At 39.5% G+C, this 17,242-nt stretch overlaps 1 protein-coding gene across 1 annotated transcript; it reads right to left on the bottom strand.

Annotated features, from left to right (window-relative positions):
• Window positions 1–374: 374 nt before the first annotated feature.
• On the bottom strand, window positions 375–16,407 carry LOC139954563 (uncharacterized). The gene is made up of 9 exons (XM_071954426.1): window positions 16,261–16,407; window positions 12,879–14,241; window positions 11,914–12,063; window positions 11,333–11,484; window positions 9,441–9,707; window positions 8,077–8,137; window positions 6,288–6,479; window positions 5,372–5,570; window positions 375–4,456 (listed from the first exon to the last, which is right to left on the bottom strand). Exons 2-9 carry the CDS (start codon window positions 14,157–14,159, stop codon window positions 4,203–4,205), a joined length of 2,556 nt encoding a protein of 851 aa, XP_071810527.1. The 5' UTR covers window positions 14,160–14,241; window positions 16,261–16,407; the 3' UTR covers window positions 375–4,202.
• Window positions 16,408–17,242: the final 835 nt, after the last annotated feature.

Below are 17,242 nucleotides of genomic sequence, written 5' to 3'. Positions count from 1 at the left end.
TTTTCCACAAATTAGATTTCGAGACCTCAGATTAGAATTTGAGGTCCTCGAAATCAACCATCTAAAAGCACACAACTTCGTGTGACAAGGGTGTATTATTCGTTCATTATTATCTCGCCGCAACTTAGGCGACCAATTGAGCTCCAATTTTCACAGGTTTGTTATTATATGCATTGAGATACACCAAGTGAGAAGACTTTGACAATTACCAATAGTGTCGGCACAGAATGACTGTTTTGGGCAAATAAACAAATAAAATATTGGTCTTTGACGATTAGAAGTGAGGATTGAAACATAGAATTTTTTTTTTAGTTGGTTATTTTAATTAATATTAAATTTAAAACAATTATTTTAATAATTTATTCCATTCCAAAACGATTTTTTTAATTTTTATTGAGATTTAGTTTCTTATTAAATCAATGCACAATTGTTTGGTGGTAAATAAACCACTGTTTGTGTTCAAATGTGAATACCGTGAAATGTTAACAAACATTTTCAAAAGTTAAAATTTATAATTCTTCTTTAGATTTGTATGCACATGTGACAGCTGCTTTTTCTTACCAGTCAATAAAAAAACACTATCTTAATGTTTTTGTAAACATAAATATAATATACACATTTCCCTGAGAGAGCAAGTTGTAGGCTATGTCAATGGCCCAAAATTCAAGGACCTCTAAGATTTACATTTAACTTACACCGTTTGAAAATAATGATAGAGGAAAGCGTACCTTAAAATATTAGTTGCTGAGGTGCTGTAGTTTTTGAGAAATGAGTAAAACAATGTCATGAAAAAACATGGTGATGTTGTGATCCTGACTATAAACCTTATGATTTCACCAGTTCTTCTCTAGACCGCCACAACTCATAGAAGTATTATTTACTTCTAAGGTCTAAAAGGTGTAACAGCAAACCTTGAAGGGTCTATGTACTTTTTGTGAGACGAAAAATATTTTCATGACATTGTTTTACTCATTTCTCAAAAACTACAGCACTTTTTCAGGGAAGCTTTCTACTATCATTATCTTCAAACTGTGTAAGTTTAGTGTAAATCTGTAGACATCGTGTTTTTACAAAAAGTACATAGACCCTTCAAGGTTTGCTGTAACACCTTTTAGACCCTAGAAGTAAACAATACTTCTATGAGTTGTGGTGGTCCAGATAAGAACTGGTGAAATCATAAGGTTTATAGTCAGGATCACAACATCACCAGGGTGTTTGAAGCTTTGCATGGTGTGGAGAATAAGAGCAACTATAAATATAAATAGTAATAGTAAACTTGCAGTAAACCGGCAAGTTAACTATAGATAGTTCCCACATGACGTAAATCGGCCATCTTTACGGGCAATTTGGAACACATAGCCATGTGTTTTGTGCGAGAACGGCGTGCAGCACGCGCAGAATTTACAAAACTCGTTGCCTGATTGGTTAGTAAACAGGGTGGTTGCGTTAATAAACTGAGCGCTTGACGCTCCTGCAAGCTTAAATGCAATTCGCCCGTAAAGATGGCGTCTATTGCAACTTATCTATTTATACTTATATTTATAGTTGCTCTTACAACATCACCAGTTTCGTTTGGTAAATTACTCTTAAAATTAATGGCAATAAATACTTTTGGTTGAAAGCCTCCACAACAGCTTCCATTAAAATAACGCAGTTGAGAAACATTTCACTTCCAGGTAATGCTGTTACGTACAAAGACAACAGTTTTATACCCAACAAGTTGAATCTGGGAAGCGTTACCGCCTAATGCTTCTCAGATTGTGTGTTCCTATTAGAGATTATCCTTCCTGCGTGGACATATTCACTCCGGTTATTAGGCGATATCTAAAAACAGCGACCAAAAGCAGCATTCTCCCTTAAAGGAAAAATTGCAGAAATGATATTTAAAAAAAAAAAATCGTCTAAGATCACAGATGAACATAAAACTTAAATGATCTAATGATGATGATAAAAGAAAACATCCATTATTAAATTTCTTTCTGAAATTAGTTAGTTGATGAAAAATGAATAAAACTAATTTACCGGTTGGAGTTCATCACACAGTGAGTGTCTATTCTATTTTTTTTTTAAATCAATGTCATGCAAAATGTGTAATCAGTTTTTCACTATTTTCTCATGACCCAGATGGCTGATCGAGCTCAAACTTCGGCAGGTTTGTCAGTTTACATGGTGTATGTATGGTGAATTACATAGAGTGTTTACACTGCCATCAACTGTGTTGTTTGCAAAAACCAGTTCTGTAATGTTCCTTAAAGGTCATGCCACACTTTTGTTACATCTCACACATGCATGCACACACAACCCTAGAGCATCGCAAGCAATTTGAATAGGGGTAATAGACAAGCGACTCCGTCTTAAAGGCACTAGACACTATTGGTAATAACTCAAAATAATTATTAGCATAAAATCTTACTTGGTGACGAGTAATGGGGAGAGGTTGATGGTATAAAATATTGTGAGAAACTGCTCCCTCTGAAGTGACATAGTTTTCGAGAAAGAAGTAATTTTCCACGAATTTGATTTTGAGACCTCAGATTTAGAATCAACCATCTAAACGCACACAACTTCGTGTGGATGTGACAAAGGTGTTTTTCTTTCATTCTCGCAACTTTGACGACCAATTGAGCTCAAATTTTCACAGGTTTGTTATTTTACGCATAATTATGTTGAGATACACCAAGTGAGAAGACTGGTCTTTCACAATTACCAATAGTGTCCAATGTCCTTAAAGGCACTGGACATTACTGGTAATAATTCAAAATAATTATTAGCATAAAACCTTAATTGGTAACGAGTAATGGGGAGCTGTTGATAGTATGAAACATTATGAGAAACAACTTCCACTGAACTAACATAGTTTTCGAAAACCTCAGAATTAGATTTTGAGGTCTGAAAGCACACAACTTCGTGTGACAAGGGTGTGTTTTCTTTCATTATTATCTCGCAGCTTCGACGACCAATTGAGCTCAAATTTTCAGTATTTTTTGTATGCATATGTTGAGATACACCAAGTGAGAAGACTGGTCTTTGACAATTACCAATAGTGTCCACAGGCCAGTGTCTTTAAACGGCTGTTTAAAACCTTGCAGTGTTTTGGCCTTGCTATAAAGGATCTCGCATTTAGCTCAATCCTTTAATGCACAGCCACAACCCTGACAATTTTAAACGATTGTTTAGGACCTCATCGCCGACTCTTTTACTCCCTTATTTTCAGACTAACTCTGTTCTTTAGGAAATCTGGCAGTAGTCGACATCGTATTCCTCTAAAACATCAATGCAGGTTTGTGACCAAGTGAATATTATTCATTTTTAAGTACTGCCAGAGTTTCATCAAGACCACAGCGTATTTACTTTACCCTGATAATGACTATTGTATGAGTATTTAAAATCTTAGCAAACCGCCAAACTGTTCACACTTATTTTGATTCATTTTTTAAGTTGCAGCATGTAAGTATATTGCAGTAAAATCAGCTGCATTCCTGAGAGTCAAAGTGTCAGAAGGTGCCAATCTCCCATTCCAAATCCCAAATTCCAAGCCGGAGTCTCCAGGCCCAGGGACCATTATCATAGAGCTTTTAAAGCACTGAAAATAAGCTAAGCACAACAAAATTATGCTCACCAGATTAAGGATACCAGCAAGAATATCATGTCACATTTACCACTTTGACTGGTATCTGGCTTATTTCTGCTTAGCATGTATCTGTTAAATTGTCTGCTTAAGCAGCTCTATTAAATCTGGAGCTCTTTCTACATTCAAAATATCAAATCTATATTCTCCTCAGCTCTTGATGCAAAAATACCAAACAATTTTGATCCTCTTCAAGGACACCATGAAGATATGCATTCATTTTCTCAAAGAAATCCCAGTCTAGCAGTCTCTGGGCAAGCCTTCTTGCAGGATAAACACCACCAACCGATAGCATACGCAGCTAGTTCAGCATTCTGGAGATCTAAGCATCATAGTCTTCACAGGTCAGCTATTGTGCAGACTTGCTCAGTATCTTGGGCAGGTCATCTCTTGGGATAGAGCACAACCTGCCAGCACCGTCCAGAGCTCATTTAGTATCCTGGAGATTCTTCTCAGCTCTTGCTGCAAGACTTACTTGGCAACGGAGTCTCTCAACAGGCAGATTGTCTCTCGGGATAGATCACAACCTGCCAGCACCGTCCAGAGCTCATTCAGTTTCCTGGAGATCCTTGTGTCATCGTCTCCTAACCTCACGTTGCACCTGTACCCAGTCAAGGAGCTTTTGAAGCCGAGTCTTCTCCCGGCTTAAGACCCCACTGACCTGCTCCATTTTCAGCTCATTCAGCTCCAGGTAGTCCCTGGCTTCCTCCTGCATCTGAGCAATCTTCTCAGTGCGGTTCTCATCCAGTAAGAAGTCCTCCGTGATGGAAGGGTTGAAACGAAAATACGCCCCACTCGGCAAAAGATCTTGGAGTACTGTGTGTACAGCTGTTGGGGGAAAAAATGGGAAAGCTTTAGCTTGTTCCACTCTCAGACAACACAAATGGGGCCTTTAAATGGTACCATTCCAGATACTGTGCGCCTCATCAATTTTATGTTATTATTATTATCACTTTAAAAAGATGATAACACATTCGATATTCTAGGGAGAAGAAAGCAACTGATAAATAAAAGTAAACAATACTCAAAGGCCTTTTTAAAAACTACTTATTAGTTTTTTCACACAGTATCAGACCCTTGAACAGTAACAGGGTCTTTCAAATAGGACACAATGAAAAACAAACCAAGGGACCAGTGAAAATTGGTAGAGTGTCATGGCCGAGTGGTTAAGAGCATCGAATTCAAGTTCTGGTGCTAAGTCACCGGAGTGTGGGTTCGAATCCCGGTTGTGACACTTGTGTCCTTGAGCAAGATACTTTACTATAATTGCTTCTCTTCACCCAGGGGAATAAATGGGTACCTGCGAGGGTAGAGGTTAATATTGTGAATGAAAAAGCCTTTGGAGCGATATAAACTGTTGTCCAGGTTGTATACTCCCAAGGAAGCTGAGAAACATTAAAAAGGAATGTTATTGGCCCTATGACCAGGGCACTAATGTAAAGCGCTTAGAAATTAAGTGTTAGTTATTAGGCGTTATATAAATCAAAAGTTATTATTATTATTAAATTACAAGACAAATGTCCCGCTGGCTAGTCACTGCAGAGTTGAGCATCCCTGCTTTTTGTCAACTACCAGGCAACTTAATTTCTTTTACAGGATTGCCAAAGAAGTTTACAAAAGTAGCAGTTTTTTCAATGATAAGTTACCGGACACTCAAACAGAAATCTCGAAATGACGCGCTGCTGCTACAACGTCTACAGGACCACTGATAAGATTAAGGAAAGAGCTTGAAGTACTACTCACACTCAGTGTCCGTGGCACTCATCATAATGTTGGTGAGTTTCTTCTTGAGGCTGCTGTACTCGGGCTCAGCGATGTCATCTGATGGATCATATCTCCCACATCCCATGGATACCACACACTGGATAGGGGTGTCCGGCCATAGCAGGCGACACTCATGAACGGCGAGAGCACTTGGGTTATTTGTCAATACTCCGCCATCCTGTCATATAATAATAAAAATAGTAATAATAATAATAATAATAATAATAATAATAATAATAATAATAATAATAATAATAATAATAATAATAATAATAATAATAAATTTGGCAGGTGAAGGTGAAAGTAGTTCCTGTGGTGGTTGGAGCGCTCGACACCATTCCGAAAGCACTGGGGAAACATCTGGGCGAAACAGGGACAAATGTGAGAATAGATCTGTTGCAGAAGGCGGCGCTGTTGGGAACAGCGAGGATCCTAAGAAAGACCCTAAAGATCTAAGGATACGGGACGTAGCCCGACTCGAGGAGTTATCGGCACAAATGAAAATATAATCTTTCTTTGCATGCTGTGATAAGATGAAATAATAATAATAATAATAATAATAAATCTTTATGTAGCTAAAATATCCACCTAAAACACGCTCTGGGCACTTTAAAGTTGAAATGTAAAACAAGATGAAATAAACATGCAGATAAATACAAAACTGTAAACAGGAACAGGAACTTTTTATGAATCACTTAAAAACATGAAAATAATAAAATTAGTGCAGTCATAATAAAACTAAATGAATTTACAGGGTGCTTTTGTCAACTGATTCAAAGCACTGTGCAGAAATCAAAACAAATGATTTTTGAAACATGGTCGTAACAACCTTACATAACATGCATAACAGTGCTTGGTGTAATCGAGCACCGACCACTAAAGTTTTCCCCATTACCTGAAACACAAAATCATCCAGTTTAAATTCTTCAAAATAGCCGGGTGCCGCAGATGAAGCCCGTGCTGCCTGCCACAGCTCATATTTGCAGGAGCCTCTGTAGTGAGACTGGACACCAGATGGTAAGTTGTAATTGCGAAACAGGAAGTCCTTGATGCAACCGATGTTCATCATCGCGGCAACTGCTGCCACCTACAAAGTACAAATATTCACAAAGATCCTGAGTACATTACATAATAGATGTTAAATTTGCATCGAGGATAAAGAATATCAATTTTGGGTTTTTACCCATATACACCGATGTGTGTAGCACTGTATACTCAGTACTTTCTCGAATCCTGTGAAAAGAAATCACAGGCATATTACTTGGGTGGGATTCAAACCCACGACCTTTGCAATTCTAGAGCAGTGTCATACCATCTAGACCACCGAGATTGCCCGGTAGCTACATGACATAATGAATCTGAAATGTGACAATCTGTCTAATACTATATAGACCTTTCTGTTGCAACGTTCACAGCCCAAATTTTTGCCAACAGAGGTTTGAAAACTATGGAATGCCATTAATGCAAAACAAAACAGATTTCAACTGTTTGTAGCAATGTTACACAATATTCAAACATAGTGTTGAATTTGATGAAGACAAAACAACCAACTATGGGAGGTACTAAATTTAATTGAAGGTTTGCAGAAAATGTTGAATTTGGTTAAAAGATGTGCTAATACAATCGAGTGTAACATTCGGCCATTAGTGCCAACCAGCTTATTTGGGGGGGGGGGGGCGCAGAGATTTAACAATACAGTGAGTTTCCCCGGGAGAGAACATTTGCAGTAATAACCTTGGGAATTTTTTTTTGTATATAGTTGTTTAGTTAATAAACAAACAAACAGACCAGCTAATCTGTACACATTTGTTTGGGTGACATGTTTTCTTGGCTGCAATAAAGGAGAGTGTGGGTTCGAATCCCGGTCGTGACACTTGTGTCCCTCAGTAAGATACTTCACTATAATTGCTTCTCTCCACCAAGCGGTAAATGGGTACCTGTGAGGGCAGAGTTGGTGCTTGTGATTGATTAGCTTAGTGCGCTACATATTTGGTGGTACAGGCTGTATACTCCCCAGGGAGCTAAGATGGTTTAAAGAATGCTTTAAGGCCCAGTGACAATAATGTTGAAGTGCCATGAGCGTCACTGCGGACCTGAGCGCTATATAAGAAGCCACAATTAATATTTTTATTTCCATCTCTGTGTTATGATTGGTCCGAGATGATGTAGAGTCAGCTAGCAAGCAGTTTTGACAGTTTGCATGCAACCCTAACCTGGTACATGTAAATATGAATTGACAGCGAATCTGTGTGAATTTCTTGCAAAGGCAAAGGTACATTGGTATGGGTCCAGACATCTGTTCAAGGCTGGTATTCTGGCGTAATTCATGAGCCTTAAGGTGTGACATCAGATGATGTCAGAAGTCTACATCCAACTAGACTGTGCCCCTGTTTTTATCAGCAAGGATAAAGACAGGTTCCAGCTTCTCAGATCCAGTGATACCATTGGATACAATATTGGATAAATGTGCACAGTGACATGAGCTTTCCATAGATGCCCAAACAGTTCATTCCTGTCACGTCCGCAATAGAATTGGACTGCGTATCTCTTTCAAAAATGTATGGGGGTCAAAGGTCAAAACACACGCCGGTTTGCCCGCGGTCTCAGGCGTTATTCACCAGCCTCGAAATGTGACGTCAGATGTTCAGGCTAACATCCAACCAGCCTCATTGAAATACACTCACCTTCGGGCATGTTGCGTCCCTTGCTGTTGACATCATTGGAATATCTCCCAAAGAATGTGTCCTGGAATTATAATAGAATTGAGAATAACAATGAAATGTGCATGATGATGTCTAATCATGATTTACAGACAAATCAATTCAGCAGGCTCTTCAAGCTGCTATCGGATGCTAAAGATTTTTGACTGCATTCTTTTATATACCTGTTCCTAATGTTATGTGACATTTTATTTTAGTTTCCAATTTAATTCAATCAAACAAACTTCTCTCTGATAGACTGTGAAAGTCTTGCACTAGCACAATTATGTTAACTTCACTAACCAAAGTAGTCCCAAAATGTTAAAATAGGTCTTTTGCCATTTTTATGAAAAATAAGGACAACAAACTGAATAGAATACAAAATTAATAATAATCTAAAATAGGATAAGTATTTATGATTTGAGGCATTTCATGGTGAGGTATCATTATATATTTGGTTTGCAGTAATACCATGTGTGTATCTACATGTTCGGGAGACTTCTCAGTTTAAGCAGGACAGTTCTTTTCAGAACTGAGAAGTCTCCCAAACAATCTGATAAATCAACTCCGCCGTAGTAGAACAAAGAAAGACAGTTCTCTAAAGAACAAACTCTACCTGGCAAGATACATACATGGTGTTACAGCAAACCAAATATATAAGATAAGTAGTGGATCATATTTTAGCTAGCTACAAGCCACAAAGATTGCTTAAAAATGGCTCATAATTGTCGTTAGGTAGTGCAATTAGCTAAGTTTCATTTTATCTTTTATCCCTAGAAACTATGAAGTACTTAATTGGACATGTTGAAAGTCTCGCCGTTATAAAGAACAGGGGCGAGAGTTATTGATGACAAAAACAAATTACTTGAAACTTGGATCAAGATCATAGGAAATATCTTCAGGCCTGGTATTACAATTTTTGTTAAGGGCAAGGCCATCATTACCATAAGGGGCTGACAACAGCACCCTCTGTTGCTCAATGGATTGTGTTAGACTGGTGTCTTGTGAAATCGGGCCATCAGATATACGGACTGTGGATTGTGCAACGCAGGTTTGCACTAGTGTGTGAGACTGCTGAGTAGAGTTCATTGGTAATGTTGTTGGCCGTAAGCAGTCGGCCGAAAACACATATTTTATTCGATAAATAAATAATGAACTTGGGTTACAAAAAGGCCACGACGGCCAACGGGAAGAAAGTGCACAGCAGTTTTGGCAGTGAAAATGTTTTTTTTTTTTTCAAGGGCACACAGCCAGCTAGGGCATCGAGCCACTGTGTAACTCCAGGCCAATCTTTGCTCTGTATGTCTTCATGAAATGGAGCCCTGAAGTGTCAAAGTTCATTCTTATACCTGAGTATCTTGATCCAGCCCTCCGTATCGTAGAAAGCGTGGTTTAAGAAGAGTTTGCTCGTGCCAAGGAGCGTGTTCCTCTTAAAGACATCTTGACTCAACTCTCTGTACAGCTCCTCACACTCATCCAGCGTAGCGCCATCAAAGGCCAGGAGGAAACACAACACTGCCCCTGAGCTGACGCCTATCATGTAATCAAAGAGCTCTCGAATTGGTTTGTTGGTCCGCCGCTCAATCTCGCGGAGAGCTTCGATTGCAATCACACCTCTATGAAAAAAAAGTATTGAAAAGTGTTAATCATGTATGTTTTTATGTAGTCTGGTTGATTGCCATGAAGTTTCTTGCAAATGACAAGGAAATCAGTAGCTCCACTAGTCACGACCATTTTTTAATTCCCAAGATGCATTGTGCACACAGCATAATGTTTACCGCTGGCGGAATAGTAAAATTCATGCTGAAAGGATTGAAATACTGTGTCAAGCTGATGTCTGATTGTGTTTCGTAAATAAATTATGTTGTCATGAACAGTCCTGGGCGACACAGTTGGTACACCAAACTGGTAGCCACAACTATTTTTGTAGCACGACTAACCGGGTAGTTGAAAAAACTATAGTCGCGACTCAACTAAGCAATCAATAGTCGTGACTACGACACTAGCCACACAAGTCGTCCTGACTTAAAGGGTCTGGGTACTTTTTGTAACACAAAACACAATTTCTACAGATTTAAAATAAACTGACACAGTTTGAAGATAACGACGGTAGAAAGCTTCCCTTGAAATATTTCATCCTGATGAGGTGCTGTAGTTTTTGAGATATGAGTAAAACAATGTTACAATTATTTTTGTCTCAGTTTTAGCATGTAAAACGTATTTACCAGTTATTGCTAAAAATAATTTGTGTGAATTGTTTTACTCATTTCTCAAAAACTATAGCACCTCAGCAAGTTATATTTTAAGGGAAGCTTTCTACCATCATTCATTATCTTCAAACTGTGTAAAGTGTATTGTAAATCTGTGGACATTGTGTTTTGCGTCCTACAACGAGTACCCAACTCCTTTAAGCAGAAGTAAAGCTTATTTCATCAACAAATGCCAAATAGGGTGCGGCCAATTTGGGGTTACTGGTCCCTTTCGCATACAACAATTATTTTTGTCTCAGTTTTAGCATATAAAACGTATTTACCAGTTATGGTTTGCTTGTTTTACATTGCTAAAATAATTTTGGTGACTTGTTTTAATCATTTCTCAAAAACTACCTCACCTCAACAAGTTGTATTTTTAACTTTTTAAGCGGGAAGCCATCATTATCTTCAAACTGTGTAATGCGGACATTGCGTTTAGTGTCCTACGAAGAGTACCCAAATCCTTTAAGCAGAAGTAAAGCTTTATTTCATCAACAAATGGAAGGTTTGGCATTATGGATTAGTGTGCCATATTATGGTGCCGCCATCTTGTTTTGTTTTTGTTTTTCAACCAAATTTATTCAAACCAAGGATAGAAGGAAAAGATAGTCTGGTCCCTTTCACATGAGAGAAATAGAGGAGCAATTGTCACTGCTGTATGCATGGTACCTCACATAGATGACAATAGCGTGGTTAAGGTCTATAGGTTTCCCTAAGCAGTGGAAGGAAAACCTGCAACAAGGCTCTCTCAGTGAGCAAAACTTTGTGATCCAAATCTTCAACATAAATTATATTTGAAACACAATTTTTTATGTGCACAAATCGAAACGCCCATGCCTGGACTTGCTGAGGACGACTCTCAGCCAAAAATAGCTCTTCATTAGTGAGGGGACTATTTTGGGCTTGTAATAATTATGCAAGGGGTCATTGCATGTGCTTGGAATCGTACACAAGAAATGTACATGTATGAAACCTTGACAACTGCTTACCTTGTACCGCCACCATCTACAGATAAGATTCTGATGCCACGCCCCTTTACTGGAGGTGCATATCCCAAGAGAGCCAGTGTCTCATTAACCTGCTCCGTCAGCGCCTTATCCCAGGAATTCTGGATCTTCAACAAGGATGGAATCAAGCGCTCCTGGAGGGGGAGGGGGGGGGAGGACAAAGATAAATAGTTGTTTTCTTTAGGACTTGCAGTAACTTTGGGTTGAAATATTTTTTAACATCATACACACATTTCAACTAAATGTTATTCTCTTAAAATTGTTTTCATAGACCTTTTGGCAAATACCCATTGCACAAGCGCTAACGATGAATGAGGTGCATGATGGTCTAGCCAGGGCTCAAACTTGGTCAAAAGCTAGACCAGCATGCACCTCAATACAGGGGATTAAAAATAATGTATTACATTTATAGAGAGGATAAAGATAAGAAATATGTCAACAATAATAGGGACTTCTATCGTTATCCCTGAATAGTGTCCAAGGCCAACACATTTTTTGAAAGAAAAAAAATGTCTCATTCTATTACTGTTTGTTTAAAAACCATAAGTAAAAAAAGCACATACTTTGACAGCAACTTCTCTTGACTCCGGGTAGAGTGTCAGATGAGCAGCTAGTTTTTCCAGCTTCAAGAGTCTTGAAGAGTTACTGCCAGCACAGCGAATTCCAATGGCAAGATTTCTTGTCCGGTCGTCAATGCTGGCTTTAGAAATAACCTTTCAAACAAAACGCATAATAAGAATAATAATACAAAGAGAGCGAAACTGGGCAATCCAAAAACCATTTATAAGATGCACGTCCCCTCCCCCCCCCCCCCGGCACATTTCAACGGCCACTATGTCAAAAGCTATCAAACTTCACACAAGTTTGCTGATTATCAAGTATTAAACCACAAGGGAATATGACTGGGTAATTTTCCGTTAAACAAAGCATCGATGTGTACTTCTCTTCCGTTGGCTGCCAAGATCTTTTTGTGAAAATAGCAGCTTTGGTGGCCATTGGTGGCTTTGTACAACAATGCCTTGCATTAACAGATGTTTCCCTTTTCTATCATCAAAAACATTGTTGGTTTTGAGCCGTAAAAACATTGCTGTTTTTGAGCTCAGCAGAGTCTATATATAGCACCGATGCAATGGCCGCCAGGATGGTGGTCAAACAATGGAAACATGTGTACGAATAGGCGCTTTGCACACTCTAAGACAATGAAAGGTTTTCCTTTGACCCCAGTGAGGGCGCTGTTTCGGCTAGTGATGTCATGCAAAGGGTCTATTGACCCCTTGCTCGCGCGTCACACACGGCAACTGTACGAACCTCACCATTTTGGTGGGCACATAGGTTTACGTGTTATGCCACGTTGCCTTAAATGCGCCCTTCACTGAATAACGCACAGTGACATTGCCCACCAATATGGCCGAACTTAGATTATTCTGATGTCAGGTGAATTGGGTCAATTGATGATCTTAAAATTGTTCCCGTCAAGCAAGCATGAGTCACCCCATTTTCATCTACAATGCAACACACCAATACTTACTGGCTTCATTGGTTTTCTTGCAGCTTTCTTAGCTGCTACTTCCTCTGCCTCAATCTTTTCTTTCCTTCTCTGTGCCTCCTCCCGTGTCTCCCTGGCAGCCAACACCTTTCTGGTGACCCCTCCTTGTTGCATCTCTCTTGGCTCCAGCAATGCAACATTCATTTCTAAGATTGGACTGGTCTCAAAGTCAAACTCGTATGTTTCTCTGCTTTCCTTCAAGGATGTGTTGGTGTCAGCTCCGCTCTTTATATCTTCACTATCATTCGATGACACCATACCAGGGAAGGACTTCATAACATTAGGAAAGTTATCGGGAAGCTTAAAGTTTGAGAGGTTAATACTAGGAGAAGCAGCCTTGAGGGAGGGCTTCTTGCTGTGACCTCTTGATCCCTCATCAGTCTTTTGATCTGATTCATGCCCATCAGACTGCACTTCAGCTGTTACCTCGTAGCTCTCTGGTTTGAATGCATCAGCGTCTCGTGGCTTCCGATTGCTATGATGTGGGTGATCCACCTTTAACATTGGCTCAAGATGTACTACACCATCGTCCTGGTGGCCTTCCTGCAAATTATCTGAGGCTGGTTCTGATGTGGAATTTTGTGGAGCTGTCCTCCTGAACGGGACTTTCATCCGATTGAGTCGATCCTGTAAGGATGGTATATTGATCCAGAAATCTGGCTGTGTGTATGACACCTCTGGCTTTCTTGCTTGAGAACTAGCTACCTCCCCTTCTGTTGACGATTTTTCAATACCTTTTGGCAGGTCTTCATTAGACCCACAATTCGGTTTCAGCCTCTCAACTTTGCTATCAACTGAATTATTGTTGTGGTCTGACGCTGTTGAGCTTTCATGACCATCAGAATCAAATGTCTCATCACTGAGAACCTCCTTCCTGTCGCTCTTCACAGTGAATTTAGACTTGACTTCTTTACCATCAGATGATGTCTGCAGCGCATGCATGCTCTCTAAGAATGCTTCCCTGGAACTGTGGAGACTATCGTGTACCCTTGTACTTGCAGTTGTTACAGATTCTCTCAGATATTTGACTCTATCCGTGAAACTTAATGCTGATTTCTGTTTTGCTTTCTTGACAGTTAGATCCTCCGGTTCAGTGGACTTTGAGGAGGAGGAGGATGACAATGACCTGTTTCCAGACGGACCTTTAGCAGGGTTCAGGGTTGGTCCTCTTGCTCTTAGTTGAGAGCATCTACACGTGACGATCCCACCACCATGTAGAGATAGTTGGGCAGCAACTGCCACCCTGCAGCAATTATGTGACATTCTGCAGTGTCACTCTGCAATGGTCTAGACACTCTGTAAGACAACTCCTCAGCTCATCCACTACACTTCTACAGCCTCTTTTCTTAAAGAGAAAGAAAGAAAATGAAAAAAAAAGTTAATATACCAGTTGGCAACATGCATCTACAATATTCCCCAAACAAGTTATTGTATTCCTGCAGCATGAGCATATGTAATGATCAATTTACTGAAAAAAGGATAATTTACTGCAAGGATAATTTGTAAATATTACCAAAAAAGTGTGAGGAAATTCTTTACCACCTCTTTTGTATTTATATGAGGGATGGAGATGAGGTTGCTTTAGCCCACCTTGTTGAGCTGTTAATGGCTCCGCTTTTAACATCGGTCTCATCACTGTCACCATTACAGCCCACCTTCGATGTCTTAAACGCTAAGTTTTCAAAGGTCGCAAAATGCGAGGTAGTTTGATTGCAAATTTCTCCCATTTAAAAAAGTCCTATACTACTCCAACATACCTCATTTTATTCCTTATATTTGTGGAATTACTATAACACATAACAGGGCTTACTAAATGATGACTTTGTCCAGATAATAAAAATATTTGAGTTTATATAGCGCTTTTTCACTCCCGAATGGGTGTCTCAAAGCGCTTCAAATTATTACCCCTGGTCACTGGGCCTTAATTCACTCCTTAAACCATCTCAGCTCCCTGGGGAGTATACAGCCTCGTTCAACAAATGCGCTACTCGGCTAAATCAATCACAATAACCATCCCTGCCCTACCAGGTCCCCATTTACCCCTGGGTGGAGAGAAGCAATAATAGTTAAGTGTCTTGCTCAGGGACACAAGTGTCACGACCGGCATTCGAACCCACACACTGCTGATGGTGTGATGATTTGAAAATTGGTCCAAAAAAACGTGTACAAAAATTACATTTATTGTGACATGTTCTTGGGCGCCGCCATGTTTTAATGATTCTCCTCTTGTTGGACGTGGGAAGTCAGGGCACCAGGCAAATCTTGCAGGTCATGAATATCCAAGAGGTAATGTCACGTGACGCGGTATGGCTACGCTGATTTATCAATTTGTGTGGTGTACAAAGTAAATATGAATATGTATGAGGTGACATTGCGCGGTTGTAGTTTCCAGATACAGCGCATCGCTACGTCACCTTATACATATTTTTACTGTACACATGCACATAAGCCTAGCGATCATGACGTCACCTTATGGATATTCATGACTTGCAAGATTTGTCGGGCGCCCACGATCAACAGGGGTAGAATCATAAAAAGATGGCGGCGCCCTAGAATAGTCACGTTAAATGTAATTTTTGTACACGTTTTTTTTTGACCAATTTTCAAATCATCACATCTGGACAAAGTCATCATTTAGTAAGCCCTGTTATGTGTTATAGTAATTCCACAAACATAAGGAATAAAATGAGGTATGTTGGAGTAGTGTAGGACTTTTTTTAAATGGGAGAAATTTGCAATCAAACTACCTCGCATTTTGCGACCTTTGAAAACTTAGCGTTTAAGACATGTATCGAAGGTGGGCTGTAATGGTGACAGTGATGAGACCGATGTTAAAAGCGGAGCCATTAACAGCTCAACAAGGTGGGTTAGAGATGAGGTTGCGTGTGATTTTTTGAGAGCTTGGTCAGGCGACGAGTATGTTTACGTCATTCTTTCTTTCAGTGTTCGGAGACCAAAGTCTTGCCTCATTGCAGTGGCGGATAACTTTCCGAGTGCTAACTTAGAGGCAGTGGACACTATTTGTATTAGCATGAAAACTTACTTGGTAACAAGTAATGGGGAGAGGTTGATGATAGTATAAAACATTTGAATTTTGAGACCTCAGATTTAGATTTTGAGGTCCAGAAATCAAGCATCTGACAGCACACAACTTTGTGTGACAAGCATGACAAGCACAAGGGTGTTATGGTCTTTGACAATTACCAAAAGTGTCCAGTGTCTTTAATTAACTAAATCATGGAGGCCGAGGAAGGATAAAGTTTTAATCCTTCCTCCATTCATTCATCCAATCATGCTTTTAAATTTTAAACCAAACGAGAGGGTGAATGCGATATTCATTATCATCTATTTCAAGGTGCCTTACCTCGTTTGAAATTCAGAATCCCAAAGCTTGAAAAATGTGGCCAGCGTAGACTGTGAATTTCACGCTGTCTTGACGTTAGATGCCGAGTAGTTTTGTGTCGGGAATTCTCCATCAGCAGTAGGCCTACACGCACACAACAACAACACACCCCACAGTTTTATTTATGTTTTATTTTTGAAGGAAGTTGTTGTTGTTGTTTTTTACTTGTTGGAGCGCAATCTAGTAATTTGCGCAATCTCTTGATTAAGCTAATACAATTTTGAGACCTTTTGTTGCTTTGGCTTTTGCCGCTTGTTTTCATCACCGATGATAATGGAGATCTAATATCTTGTTGGTCTTTAAAAATAATGAATAAATTGAAAAACAGGGATTTTCATCCCACTGTCAGTGCTCAATCCTAAGATTCCACAACTGCAGAGCATGCGATTGCGCAATCTCAAGATTGCGATCAACATACACAAGCCACACAGTCATCGTGCAAGCATGTGACAACCATGATGTATCGTACGATATGGGAGGGGCCACATTTCGGACTTCTGATTGGTCGGGATGCCCCATTAATAAACCTTATTTACATACGTAAATAGTGGTGGTTCGGCTGTCTCGTTGTCTGAATCCTTATGAAACTTCTATTAAGACAACATAAAACAGCATAAAACAGCAAACATTAATATTTAACTATAATGCTCACGTTCGGAAAGAGTTGAAACATTGACATTTCCGACGTATTTTGTTCAAAGGTTTAATGAAAGTTTTCCTTGACGCAATCAAAAGCTAATCGCCATCTTTAAATTAGATCCGGTTATTTTTTTACGAAGGAACCGTCGAAACTAATATCAATCCGCCCTACGAACGACCAAAACGAACAGCGCCCTCTAGCGGCAAAAAAATTGAATATTAAAAAATAGCGCCCTCTTGTGGCAAAAAAAGTATATTCGAATATCCAGTAATTTCGGAGAGTTGGCCAGCGGTCGGTTAACCG

This window comes from Asterias amurensis, chromosome 2 (assembly GCF_032118995.1).
Source record: "Asterias amurensis chromosome 2, ASM3211899v1".
NCBI lineage: Eukaryota > Metazoa > Echinodermata > Asteroidea > Forcipulatida > Asteriidae > Asterias > Asterias amurensis.
Note: the sequence above shows the minus strand (reverse complement) of the source record. Positions and strands in the feature narration are given on the sequence as shown.

Excerpts from the sequence above, each read along its gene's own strand:
- LOC139954563 (XM_071954426.1), bottom strand. The coding sequence starts at position 14,159 with ATGTCACATAATTGCTGCAGGGTGGCAGTTGCTGCCCAACTATCTCTA. Across the intron at positions 12,064-12,878 it reads CAAGAAAACCAATGAAGCCA|GTTATTTCTAAAGCCAGCAT; the intron begins GTAAGTATTGGT and ends TTTGTTTGAAAG. Across the intron at positions 6,480-8,076 it reads GGGACGCAACATGCCCGAAG|GTGGCAGCAGTTGCCGCGAT; the intron begins GTGAGTGTATTT and ends TGTACTTTGTAG.